General features: G+C 39.9%; 1 protein-coding gene across 1 annotated transcript in view; it reads left to right on the top strand.

Annotated features, from left to right (window-relative positions):
- sass6 (SAS-6 centriolar assembly protein) overlaps positions 1-13393 on the top strand; it is a 168753-nt gene extending 155360 nt beyond the window's left edge. Inside the window, exon 16 of the mRNA XM_084325732.1 lies at positions 12916-13393. Within this exon, the coding sequence (XP_084181858.1) occupies positions 12916-12986 (71 nt within the window). The 3' untranslated portion in view covers positions 12987-13393. The remainder of the gene's footprint in view (positions 1-12915) is intronic.
- Positions 13394-14379: the final 986 nt, after the last annotated feature.

A 14379-nucleotide genomic window follows, 5' to 3' on the forward strand; every position in this document is an offset into this window, starting at 1 on the left:
TGGCCAAAGTTTAAAAAAAAAAAAACACACCGAGAAATAAAAGAGAGGTATTGGACTAAATTAGAGAAACCTCAAAGAGTAGAGAACATTTACTTAAATCTTAAAAGAACTTTGCTAAACACCTAGATCAGGGGTGGCCAACCCGCGGCTCGCGAGCCGCATGCGGCTCTTTGCCCGTCAATGTGCGGCTCTTCCATCCATAAAAAAAAAGAAAAAAAAGAGATTATAATATATATATTTTTTTTTTAATTTTTTTTTTTTTATGTCACTCATTCCATAAGGACGTAGAATAAACATTTAAAAATGGTCCATCTGCATGTTCTTGGTATCTGAATCTAGGGACATATAGATCAGTGTCAGAAATAGTGTCTGTTACTAGGCTTGAGTAAATTGTAATGAACCAAAGGAGAATATCAATTCTATTTAAAAAAAATTAAATATCTTTGACTGTGAATAACACCATGCTAAAATTGACCAGACCTGAAAAATCTAAGCAAATGAATAAAGGGAAGATGATTATACAGAAGGTTTTGTAGATGCAGTACTGAATTCTGCCATCTTTTTTATAATGTACATTTCTCCACCATTTTTCATCGTATTGCAACACCGTTTTTTGCAAGACGTTCACAGAAAGGTAGAGAAACAAACTGCGTTCTGTTTTATGGCAATAACGTTCAGGTTTGTGGGAGATAATCCCAAAAAATAAGAGAAATAAAAAAGTAAATCCAGAAGTTAGATGATTGACAGGGGCTGGTGTGAGCTGGGTAGGGTAGTTTTTCGAAATTCGAAAGCCCTGAGTCTCTTCCTTCAAAAGACTACACTCACTGTGTAGCTGTGCCACTTTCTCCTGTCAATATGCGCCGGTTTCCGACTCAATGCCCTGAGATTTCTATAATCTTATATTTCACTAATAACAGTTAAAATAATTGGTAAACAAACGTAATGCTGAAAATATACACTTTTACTGTATATCTCGGGCTTAAGAGGTTAACCCTGTGAGGCCCAAATTAAAAAGACATTAGCAACTTCAGAGGCCAGAGGGTGGGACATAAACACATTTACTATCAAATAGCATTGTGAGGCTGAACAACAGGACCAATTGACTATACATGTGCTTAACATTTTTTAAATAAACATTCTTTTTTTAAATGGCTAAAAGTGATTTTGTAATTTTGCAACCGTGGGTCTCACAGGGTACTTTTAACCCTGTGAGGCCCAAATAAAAAAGACATTAGCAACTTCAGAGGCCAGAGGGTGAGACCTATAAACACATGAAGGGTGCCGTGACTGAAAAACCGAACGTTGAAAAAGATCCAGAATATTCCCATATGTCAACAACAGGGCACCGCACAATGACTTGCATAAAACTCATAAATCTAGCGGGCCCAGATATAGCGAACCATTAAAGAAATATGGTATCCAGCGTCGCATATTAACCTATTTATAAATCAAGGTTATCAACATTTATTTGACGCCGTTTGGTGTTTAATCCATAACGAAGTAATCAGAAAAAAATAATAAGACCGTATTAGTATATCCTCCGTGTTGTGGGTCCACCATGTAGTCCTCGGCGTCTTCCGGTGAGGAGAGCTGGACCCTCATTCCATTTTTATCGATGATGGAAAGCTTTGCAGGGTGCCGCAGTGTGGGCTTGAACCTTTTCTCATCAAGTAGAGACATTGCTGATTTGTAACGGGCTCGTAAAGTTACAACTTCACGGCAGTAATCCTCGTAGAAATAAACTGGTTTCCCGTTGTATTTCAGAGTAGCCTTCTTCATCCGTGCCTCCCGGATAATCATATCTTTTATTCCAACTTGACGTAGGCTAGCAATAACCACCCTAGGCTTGTTATTGGTGTTGTTGTTTCGGGTGCCAATTCTGTAGCACTGATCTACTTCAGGTGACATAGAGAGGATATCTGGTCCCAGAATTTGGACTAACGCTGCCGCAAACGAGACATCGGGTTGTATACAGCTCACTGACTCATCCAGGCCCACTATACGAATGTCAATCGATTAAAATATTTAACTCAATTAATCGCATGATTGTCCATAGTTAACTCGCAATTTAATCGCATATTTTTCTTTACCATAAACTGATATTTTTCAAGTTTTAATACTCTTATCAACATGAGTCAACAAATGCTTGCTTTATGCAGCCATTTAACACAAAGGGATGACTCATTGCAAATTTGCATCAAATTCAAAACAGAGTGATGCACAAAATAACTTAAAAGAAAATAATAATTTAAAACAATGAATAAAGTGCATGAAATAATAGGGGAAAGAAAACGTTAGGAACGTGTTACATTAACCCACACAAGGGCTGAGAACACAGACCCCCGCCCCCACGGTTTTGGTACTCGAGCTCGAATATCTTAGCTGTTAGCTTCTCGTTGTTTTCATCAATCTTATCTGTTAGCTTCTCGTTGTTTTCATCAATCTTAGCCGTTAGCTTCTTGTCGTTTTCATCTATGGTATCGTCAATCACATCGAATCTCTGCGTGTGTTCGACCAAGCAGGCTTCCACTGCTGCAGTACGTTCGATATGTTTACCAGCCGCTGCCCTTAACTCTTCGATGTTGGATTCGATAGCTTCTGTGTTCGCTTCAACTTTATCGGTTAAGGTCTTTATTAGCTTAGCAAGAGATTCTATATCTGCGGTGGTTGCGGTGGCGGTGGATGAGGTGGCAGTCTCGGCTGTTTTTGTCTCGATTTCTCTTGCTCTGTCACGCACGGAACCCATATCCACTATCGGATCGTCTGCAGTTGATTTAGTTCCCCGTTTCTCTTTTCTTGTTGCCATCTTGATTCTTTCAGTCAATATAGTTAGTTGAAGATCTCAGTTGATATATACGTCGAGGTTTAAACGCATTGGTGGTGTAAAAAGAGGCTTTTAAAAGCAAAATAAAAATAACGGGAGAGGAGCTCTAACCAAAGCGACCTACTCCATTCTCAAGCTAAACCGGAAGTCAGGATCAGGTTAGAATTGACGTCAAATCGCCCTTACCTTTGGCCGGGAGTGATCCAAAAAGAATATTCCAATTTCTTGATCGCTATCTGGTAGATCCAATCCCCATTTGGTCGACGGCATAAACAACCATAACATACGGATCAAGCATAGTTGATGGGCTTCGATGTAACCGGCAGAACTGTGCGCCTCCCTGAGAAGAATAAATGAAATCCGAGACCTGGGGTCATTCCACAGCCCAGGATACAATGGTAGAAATGGTGCTCGATACTGCCGCCTGGTAGGATGCAGCCGGTACTGCACTTTCAGATTCCCACTATGCATTTTTCAGGCAACACACAGCTCCCTGAGATTGAATAGGGAATTAAAATCGAAAAAAAATGCCTTTTTTAGTTAATTTGTAAAACATATCTTTTTAAATAAACATAACATTTATTTAAAGATATATGTGTGACTGTGTATCAGTGGCGGCTGCTGACCAAATTTTTTGGTGAAGCACAAATTATTATATTATATATTAAATTATATTTTTAAAACATCCCCAAGGCTGCAACACCCCCATTCCTCTCAGGTGTCAGGCTCCTCATTCGCTTCCATTCATTTTGGGGACCATGTTTAAATATCATACTTCTGAAGTATAAACAAACTACTGCTGTGCCGATTTCAATAAAACAGACCATTCCGAGTCAATGGTACATGCTTTTTTTGGCATTTGATGTGTCTTTACAGATTTATGCTCTTTGAAAAATAAAAGCAGATCAGGTCAATTTGTTGAAGGTTTTGATTGAGTATGCGGTGTATCTTTGCCCTGCGTGGGATGTTTATGGAGTGGTTACCATGGTTACCTGCTGTCTTGCTGGAAGAAAGATTCTAAACATTCTGTGAGAAGTTGACAGTTGGTAACATACAAAACCATTCAAACAGTTCTTATTCTTATTTCTGATGTCTGGAAGAATATGTGAGTGTCTTGTGAGAAATGCTTCCAATCCAAACCACTTTGAACTGTTTTACAGTTGCAAACAAATTCTACAGGTTTGTGTTCATTTCTCAAAAACAACAAATAATCTGAATGCCATAGGAAAGGGCTTGATTCGTGATCACTAGGATGCTCTCCTGACCCTTCCCAGAAATATCTTTGTAATCAAAAGGCCTCACTATCACACAGACTGAACTGTTGTTTCTGTGAGTGGAGGCAACTTTCTGAGAAAACAGGAAAGCAGCTCAGCGTCGAGGGTTTGATTGATTGATTGAAAATTGTATTAACAGATTGCAGAATGGGTACAGTACAGTACAGCTCAATACACACAATTGTTAAGGGGATGCAGACCAGAGAAAGACTTTCGTCTTGTTTACATCAGGGTCCCCCATTTTCAATTCATCATAACATATATGACATACACGACATACAGATAGACAGTACTGCTACATCTAGACATACCAGATTTGCAAATACAGTACTGTTTGTGATACAAAAAGAGTCTAAAAAAAGAATGTATATACATTTGACGTAGAAACTGTACATTGGAGGAGGTTGGGTAGGTGGGGGGGGGGGGGTGGGGAACTGTACATTGGAGGTGGTTGAGTGGGTAGGCGGGGTGGGGGAAACTACAACTGTACAAGCACAACTGTACATTGGAATATCGAGGGAAATGTGAATAAGAGTAGCACAGTGAAAACAAGCTGCTGAACTTCAGGAACCGATTTTATCTGAAGGAGCTTCCCATAACCTTCTGACAAACTTCCTGAGAAACATCCGCCTGGCCCCAGACTTCAGGAACAGCTGGTGATGACCAGAAAGACACATAGCATCCCTTCCTCTCCTCTAACATGTCTTTACCACCTTCCTCTGCACAAGGCCACAGATGGGTTTTATGTACAGTAACACTTAAAAGGACAATTATGTGGGTAATTCGAAAGTAAACGCACACATTTCAGCCACACACACGTCACTGACACAATGGACGCAGCGATCCAATATATATATATATATATTTTTTTTAATCCACTCACCATTTGATGTACTTTTTTACGAAGAAATAGTGTCCCAGTCCCTTCAGATCACACTTGTAAATAAAATCCATCCTTCGATATTTCGTTCAATGTTGTAAATCCAAAAATGCAAACAGTCTTTTGTGAAACGTTCCATTTTCGGGACTGTAGAAACTGGTCACCCAAGCGATTCAAGTCAACACAAAAGCATTGCCAACTCGACCGATCTCATCTTCCGTTGAATATTCCGACTCGAGACACTAATCCCATTCCCATGGAAAGTGTAAACAATAGCCATGACGCCGTGCTTTGTACCTCTCTTGCAAACTTTGAACACCCGATACCTACAGCAGCAGACTTACATGCGGCCAGCAATACGTGCGATTGGTTGTGCGATGCAGTGCACAATAAGTTGATGAGGTTCAACAATTGAATAAAGATCTTAAAATATGAATTATTATATTAGGCAAATGAGTCTTCTTCTGTCGATGTCAGTCTCTTTCCAGGCAAATTGCACACGTGAGATGATGACAGAAAAATCTAGAACATATTGACGCCACAGCCCAGGTGCAGTTCCGTAGCATTATCTGGCACCATTCTCTGATTGGATCTTAAGTTTGTCAACACAATGTGGCACGACGTGAACGCCAATCAATCAAGTGTGCTGAACCTCACTACCCGCATTTTTTAAACTCAAATACCCTATTTTGATTGGATAATTATATTCTTAAGCCCAACCCGTGCACTATTTTTGCAGTGAGTGATTGACAGCTGGCCATTATGTGCAGTTATGGGATCAGGCCAGGTCAGAGAGCTCAGAGCTGTCACTTGGACATTTTTGAAAAAAAGAAAATTCACTGTCATTGTTTTTTTCACTGAGGAAAACATTTATAAAAAAATATATATATGTATATTAATAATAATTTGTATATATCCTATATAGTCTGCTGCCTGGTAATGACAAAGTGTCCCCTCCACCCAAGAATCCCCCCACCCCCCCACTGATTGACAACTGGCCAACCCGTTAACGTTCAACAATTAACATCAACACTACAATTGTAATAAGCTACTCCTGAGTTAACAGTTCAATAATCATGAACATAAGGCTCATGGCTAGCTAACAACCAGCCAAACATAATAAGTAAGGCTGTCAAAGTTAACGCGTTATCGCCCGATTCTATTAACGCCACTATTTTTTTAACTCACGAGTAACTTTTTCAAAAATAAATATATATATATATATTGTTTTTTTTAAAACTTTAAAACTTTTTTTATTAGACTTCACTCAGGTGTATTATTGATACTCTCATTGATACTATGTTTGTTTCTGACTCAGTGTGTGTGTGTGTGAGAGAGAGAGAGAGAGAGAGAGAGAGAGAGAGATGAGGAAGGGGCAAGAAAGAAAGAGAGCTGGGAGAGTGTATGTGTGTGTGAGAGAGAGAGAGAGAGAGGGTGAGAGAGATGAGGAAGGGGCAAGAAAGAAAGAGAGCTGGGAGAGTGTATGTGTGTGTGAGAGAGAGAGGTGGGGGCGGGGGTCTGTGTTCTCAGCCCTTGTGTGGGTTAATGTAACACGTTCCTAACGTTTTCTTTCCCCTATTATTTCATGCACTTTATTCATTGTTTTAAAATATTATTTTCTTTTAAGTTATTTTGTGCATCACTCTGTTTTGAATTTGATGCAAATTTGCAATGAGTCATCCCTTTGTGTTAAATGGCTGCATAAAGCAAGCATTTGTTGACTCATGTTGATAAGAGTATTAAAACTTGAAAAATATCAGTTTATGGTAAAGAAAAATATGCAATTAAATTGCGAGTTAACTATGGACAATCATGCGATTAATTGAGTTAAATATTTTAATCGATTGACAGCACTAATAATAAGTAATACAGATCTACCATCGGTAGAACTAATAAGGTGCATTCAGCCGGTCAGCATGTTAGTGTCCTCATGCACCCGGCCACAGGTCACGCTAGATCAGGGGTCAGCAACCTTTTTGACATGGAGTGCCTGTTTGAAATATAGTTGTAACTAGTGTGCCTCAACAATATTCCATGCATCGTAATTTTTTTTCTCATAATCGGGTCTTTTTAATGATCATTTTTACATTATTACATCATTATTGTTATTATTAACAATATTATTATGATGGTTGTATCAACCCTAAATCTGAGTTGGGGGGGGGGGGGGGGGAATGCAATGCAGACAAACAGCTGCATACAGTGCGACCATTTCACTCACATTTGCCCATTCATTTTTGGACACATCACACACCATCGAGCTATGTGCTGTCATAGCTCCACCTACAGGCCTAATGGATAACACCAGGAGAACACCAGGATGTGAATGGAGGGTGAATGTGAGGTATATCGTGTAAATAAGTTTTGATTGATCGCAAGACTACACTGTAAAAATAATAATAATAATAAGTTACCAGAACTTAAAAATATTGAGTTCAGTTACTGTGCATTAAGGTTTTCAGTTTTCAATCCATAATAAGTTAACAGAAAAATAAGTACACAACCACATTATTTCAACCTAATAAAACTATGTTTATTGTCATTGTTTTAAGAACACAAGTTGACTTGGTAATACTCACATTTTGAGTAAAAAAAATGGCTTAACATGTGCAATGTTCAATGAAATAGAAAAATAAATAATAAAATGTGTTGAATAATCCCACTGGTCACAATGGTGACCGTAATAATGTTTTTGTTATAAGGCTCTGCAAATGTTACTGAATGATGTAGCAATGTATTTCCAGCTAAATTGAAATAATAAACAAATAAAGGGTCTCAATTAAATATGTGGTAGTAAAAAGAACCTGTGGGAGGATTTCAACAAGATAAATAAAAAATGTCACTATAATATTAACAAAAAAAAAAAAAAAAAATATATATATATATTTTACTGCTGCCCCCTGTGCCTATGAAAATGCCCCCGCGTGCCTATGCAGGCACGCGTGCCTAGGGTTGCCTACCCCTGCGCTAGATGGTCTAGATCAGGGGTGTCAAACAAATTTTCACAGAGGGCCACATCAGCATTATGGTTGCCCTCAAAGGGCCAAAGACCGTATAAATGTTAATGTAATGTAAAATAAATGTAGCTACACATTTACATATTGTTAAACATGGTGTTTCTGTATTTATTACTTATTCAAGTTATACATATTGCATATTCATTTGCATAAATGTAAAAATATATGTTAGCTTATGTTATTTTAACAAATAATTTTAGTTTATCAGAACCCCATATTACTCCACCAATCAATGATCAAACCATTCAAGTAAATAACAAAGAAGAATATCATCAAATACAAGCTATGACATTAAGTTTGTTCAAAACCTTTTTGTCACAGTCAAGAGGGGCAGAACTAACAACTGTGAGCTGCAAAGAACACGTGGGACAGATGTAAGGCTGAGCCCGAACCCTGTTTTTAGGGTTCGGACGTTCGCCAGGGTGTATCGAACGAACGTTCGAACGTTTGTTTTTTGTAAATTTATTCCTTTTCTTTTTTTTATATAATTTTTTTTTTTTTATTATTATAGATCCTACGGAGGGCGGCATTGCATAATCTATTGGTGAAAAAACATGTTGTTTATAGTGGTGGCTGTTCATGTAAACATGTAATTAAACAAAGCAGAGAGGCGCGCGCCTCGGCTCCTTCCACCGTCTACCTCTGACGGGGGACGGCAGAGAGACAGAGAGACACCGGCGCGGGGGTTCCGCCGGTCTCCCAACACGCCTGCCGCCTCGGCCAGAGTTGTTTCCAACGCAACCACCTCCCGCCATGAAGCTCGCGCTCCGTGGCCGAAAAAGGCAATAATGATCCTTCCGCAGGTTCACCTATGGAAAGTTGTTACGACTTTTACTTCCTCGGCGGGGAGCTAACGCTACGTTAATGCTTCTCTCAAGCAGATCAATGGCGGCATTGCCGGAAGTAAAAAAAATAATAAACGCTTGCCGATTGGTGGTAACAGCAGAGGCGGGTGCAAGCGGTGTGACGTAATTGGCAGAATCGCCTGTCATTCAATCAAAATTGTTCTATTGCATTGGTTGAGACTAGAGCTCTGGTTGAGTATCCAGCAACAGCCCGGCAGAGACCATACTGGTTGAGCCGAGCGATCTCACTCGGGGGACGCGCCGCTTCACATCGCCTCACCGTCGTTGCGCCTGCTTTATTTCTTTTCACCGAACGTTCGAACCCATTAATTAAAGTCCGAATGTCAGCTTAACGAACGAACGTTTGAACGTTCGAACGTTCGGGCTCAGCCTTAGACAGATGTAGCAGATGTTACAAAAACAAATGGCTGCACACAACCTTGCAGAGGCCATACATCCAACTAATGGAAGATAGTTTAATTAACTTTAATTAACAGATTGCAGAATGGGTACTGTTGTGAAGGATCAGATTAAACCGAATATATATATTTATTTATGGATATATATTTAATAGTATTTGTATATCGTTTGATATCCCTTGTATATTCCTTGTACATATACACTGAATATCCCTTTAGTCTACTAACAGCCCATAATAGTTTCATTCTCTCATTGGACAAGAACTTGGCGCCAGCAGCCAAGCCCCTTGGTTCAAGTTCAATCGTGCCGACGAACATGTCGTTACTAGTAGAGTTGTTCCGATACCGATACTGGTATCGGAAATGCCGCCGATACTGCCTAAAATGCTGGTATCGGTATCGGCGAGTACACGTAAATTCTAGCCTCCGATCCCATGATGTAATTTATCTCCTGCCGAGTCCTGCGGAGAGCGAGGATTATAAAATGAACATGTTTTAAAGTGTGATGCTGTGTCATTTTAACAGCAGATACACTTTCTTAAATTCCATTGTCCCCGACAGTGCCGTGTGACGGGGAGCTCGGACGGGAATCGGGATGTGTTTGGCTGGTGTTATGATAGCATTAGCTGGAAAGATAGCTAGTTGGAACAACATCCGCTTTTAACGTTACATCAAATCAGATGATCGCCTGTCCTTTCTCCAGGACCTAACACTGTCCGTGACCGTCTATCAACAATAATGCACCCACGGTGAATTGTATTTAAGTTAAGTAGCTACGGACTAGCGTTAGCTGACTATTACTAACGTTATCTTAATGGCAATGCGGGAAGACGAGCTAGGTCAGTTAGCTTAGCTTGATAACGTTACCGTGTCTAAAGTTGGTGCTATTCACATAATCCAGCAATAATGGCTGCAGACCTGCAAGCAAAGTACAGCAAGTGCCAAAGGATAAGAGTCTGAGGCGGAGTTTCAAAAGAGAATGTTGAATATTTATTTTGCATCAAAAATCACAACATGAACGTTCTATCTGCCACTAGCTTACAGACTGAATAGGGTATATCTGCAGAGCCACTGAGTAGCGAGTGCAACACCGTTTAATGTCCGTGTGGATCATTGGAGTAGGGTATATCTGCAGTGCTGCAGCCCATACTCATTGATTAATGATACTAATACAAATCTATACAATCACCTGTTGTTGAATAAATACTATACGTTCTAGTTATTACTAAAAAACAGTATAACAGTATCTGAAAAAAAAAAAAAAGTATAATTTATATAATTTTTTTTTTTATGCACTGGTATCGGATAAATATCGGTATCGGCCGATACCCAAAGCTTAGGTATCGGAATCGGATCGGAAAGGGAAAAATGGTATCGGAACATCTCTAGTTACTAGCCCGGTTCCGCGTAGGAATACGTCTGGCGAAATACGAATGGTACTATTTGTTCACAGCGCATATATATATGGCGCAAGTAAAGTAGAACTTTCTTTTAGTCCCTTAGCCCTTAGTTCTTTACCCTCCAACCTAGTGGCAAGACGTTAAGCCTCACCCACGATACACGTGTGGTGCAGTATGGTCAACTTGGCCTCAGAATGGCATTGAGACATCGTGTGGATTAATAGTTGAATTGTCATAGTTTGGCACTATACCGTCGAGTGGGACGTATTTCTATTAAGTTAATAATAGTCTATTATGTATGGTGCATCGTTCGGTTAGAGTTATACAGTGAGTAGTACCCCCATCGTTTCCTCGCGTTATCTAGAGTCTTAACCAGGCTGGGCAGACCACGTGTGGTGCTTTCATCCGAGGAGTTCTGGGCTAGGACGAGTGGACCTGCACATTGGATTACCTTACCCGGACGACGGCGAGCCCTACACGGCTTGGATTATCTACTTGCTTTGGGTGCTTTGATTTATGCCATGGATAACAGCCAACACTGGTGAGTGTTGGAACTACCCCCCGAGAGGAGTCCAGGTGAGACGGCGCTCTACCCCGAGTGAGGTCGCCTCACGTCTCTTCGTTGTGGACCGGCAGCTACCGTCTACAAGAGGGCCCAACTGTATTCATCTGTGGACCAAGGTTCTGTGGGCACCGTGTTCAGCACTCTGAATTCTCCCAAGAAATCGTTGGCCAGATGGGATATCGCCGGCGGCTCTCCTAACCCCCCCCCCCTACTGACTTACAACCAGCAGGACCCCCCTTTAGTATATCCAGCTATAATCATTAAGTACCATCGCTATAGTTCCCTAAAGAACCAGGTTGTATACTTGCTTCCTGCGTAACCAGAGATTGGACATTCAATGTTGATTTGCCTACGAATACTCATTTGCCTTACAAGTGCATTCAAATCATAAATGTCATTAAGTGAACGTTGTATATACCCTTTGCTATATATTAAATATTCGACTTATACATTTGTGTGGACTTGGTTTCATGGTGGGAAAGTGTTCATCATATCTATATCATGTACTGTGTGGCCAGTAGTTAAAGTACATAAAGCGGTAGTGGTTTAATGATACCGCACAGCTCAATACACACAATTGTTAAGGGGATGCAGACCAGAGAAAGACTTTCGACTTGTTTACATCAGGGTCCCCCATTTTCAATTCGTAATGAAATTGCTATTATGTGTCTGCATGAACACACAACTGTAACTGTACTCAAAAATAACAAAATAAGGGTTGTCTCAGTTCACAACTATATTGGTCAAGTTTTGGGTGGGATTTGTTTGCGTCCCTACAGCTTCTTATTCAATTGAGCGAGATGCTCGGTTATGTCACACAGCCAGTTTGCATCTGACAGTTCAGACAATATTTCTTCAACCCTTTGTTACCTATTCCGCCTGGATCTTTTTTGTATTTTGGGCTGTAAAATTGTCAAAGAATGTCTGAGGAGTAAGTGCTTTTGGCTTTTTTCCTTTGTTACCTCAGATGTTCAACATACATGTATGTGTAAGAATGTGTAATAACTAAGGCTGTCAAAGTTAAAGCTTTATTAACGCATTAACCCACAATTATTTTAACACTGCTATTTTTTAACCCAATATTAATGTAAAAAAGATTTTTTTTTTTTTTTTTGTACCTGAGCTCTTGGGGGGCCACATCAAATGACGTGGCGGGCCGGATTTGGCCCGCGGGCCGTGAGTTTGACACCTATGGTCTAGATGAATGAAAATGGGGCTTTAACCCTTTCACTGCTACACAGCAAAGAGTTAACCCTTTCACTACCACACTACAGAATGGTTAACCCTTTCACTGTGACACTACATAATGGTTAACCCTTTCACTGCCACACTACAGACTGTTAACCCTTTCACTGTGCCACTACAGATGGTTAACCCTTTCACTGCCACACACAGATGGTTAACCCTTTCACTGTGACACTACATAATGGTTAACCCTTTCACTGACACACTACAGAAGTTTAACCTTTTCACTACCACACTACAGAAGGTTAATCCTTTCACTACCACACTACAGAAGGTTAACCTTTCACTACCACACTACAGAAGGTTAACCCTTTCACTACCACACTACTGACGGTTAACCATAGTGGTAGTAGTGAAAGGGTTAAACTTATTTAGAGTTGAGCCACTTGGGATAAGAATGCATTAGTTTAGTCCTAATAACTAACCCCCCTCCTTATTGTTTCCAGAGTTCCGTTCCCAGCTCCCCGCTCCTTCAGCGTACTTCTCCAGAACAGCTGACGCTGCCGTGGAGGACTGACTGAAGGAGACGTCCTCCACTTTTCTGTCCACTTGTTTTTAACTTCTGCTGTGGGGTCCTACTAATTAATAAGAGTTAATGCACTTTTATAGTTTATATTTTGTTTTTATTATTTTCACTGTCATTATTGTTGTTATTATTGTACAACAATACAACAGTACAACAATACCCCCTCCCACTCTACACACCGATCTGTCAACCTTAACACATTGGACGCCACACCCGAGATAAGTCGGGTTAACTCGCCATCGCTTGAGCGCCAAACCAGAGAAAAGTCGGGTTTTGGTTGTTAATTATTTTATTCGCTATTTCCATTCATAATCCATCGAGGGAGCCTGATGTTATCATTGGGAATGGGTCTGAGATCGCAAACGTCCAATACCGCCGCCTAACGCCTGAATAGTGAAGGTATGTTCATGCATGCTCAAAAGAGATTTGATTTCCTTTTTTTTTTTTTTTTTTTTTTTTTTTTTATTGTGGATCCCCATTAGTCTACACTAAAGTGAGACTACTCTTCCTGGGGTCCAAACATTTTCTATATATTGTTTTTGTTTAAGATGACAGAATGTAATGACCGTTAGAATGTTATGTTGTCATGTACAACATGTTGTCTCTTTTCTTCCGTCATTACTGGAATTTGTTCAAACATTTTATACTGTTCTGTTATTATTGTTGTTGTGTTGTTATTGTTGAAAATTCAAAATAAAAAGATTTTATCAACATTTATTTTATACGGTTTGTTCAGTGTTCAATACAGATGTTATTACATTGGGAGATTATAATATATTAAAATAAACATTTGTTTTGAAAATATGTGGTACTTTGGGAATGGGAAATGGACTGCACATATATAGTGCTTTCCTACCTGAACAAAGAGCTTTATAATTGCCTCTCCTTCACCAATTCACACATGCACTCACAGAGCAATGGCAGCCAGACTCATTGGGAGCAATTTGGGGTTCAGTGTCTTGCCCAAGGACACTTCGGCATGTGAACAGAAGGAGCTGGGATTCAAACCAATGACCAAACCATTGACCATATGATCATTAGTTGACCTGCTCTACCTCTGAGCCAGTATTTTGTGGTACATTGAGGTATACTTTGGGGAACTTTGAGGTTCATTGGGGTATTTCGTGATACTTTTGGTATTTTAGGGTATACTTTGGGGTATTTTCTGGTACTTTGGGGGTATTTTGGGGTATACTTTGGGGTATTTTAGCGTATTTTCTGGTACTTTGGGGTATACTTTGGGGTATTTTAGGGTACTTTGGGGTATTTTAGGGTACTTTGGGGTATTTTAGGGTACTTTGGGGTACTTTAGGGTATTTTCTGGTACTTTGGGGTGATTAGTAGGACCCCTGCTGTGTTCAATAAATAGTGCTTTTAATCACCG

Source organism: Notolepis coatsorum (genome assembly GCF_963971535.1).
Source record: "Notolepis coatsorum genome assembly, chromosome: 12".
In the NCBI taxonomy this organism is placed as follows: domain Eukaryota; kingdom Metazoa; phylum Chordata; class Actinopteri; order Aulopiformes; family Paralepididae; genus Notolepis; species Notolepis coatsorum.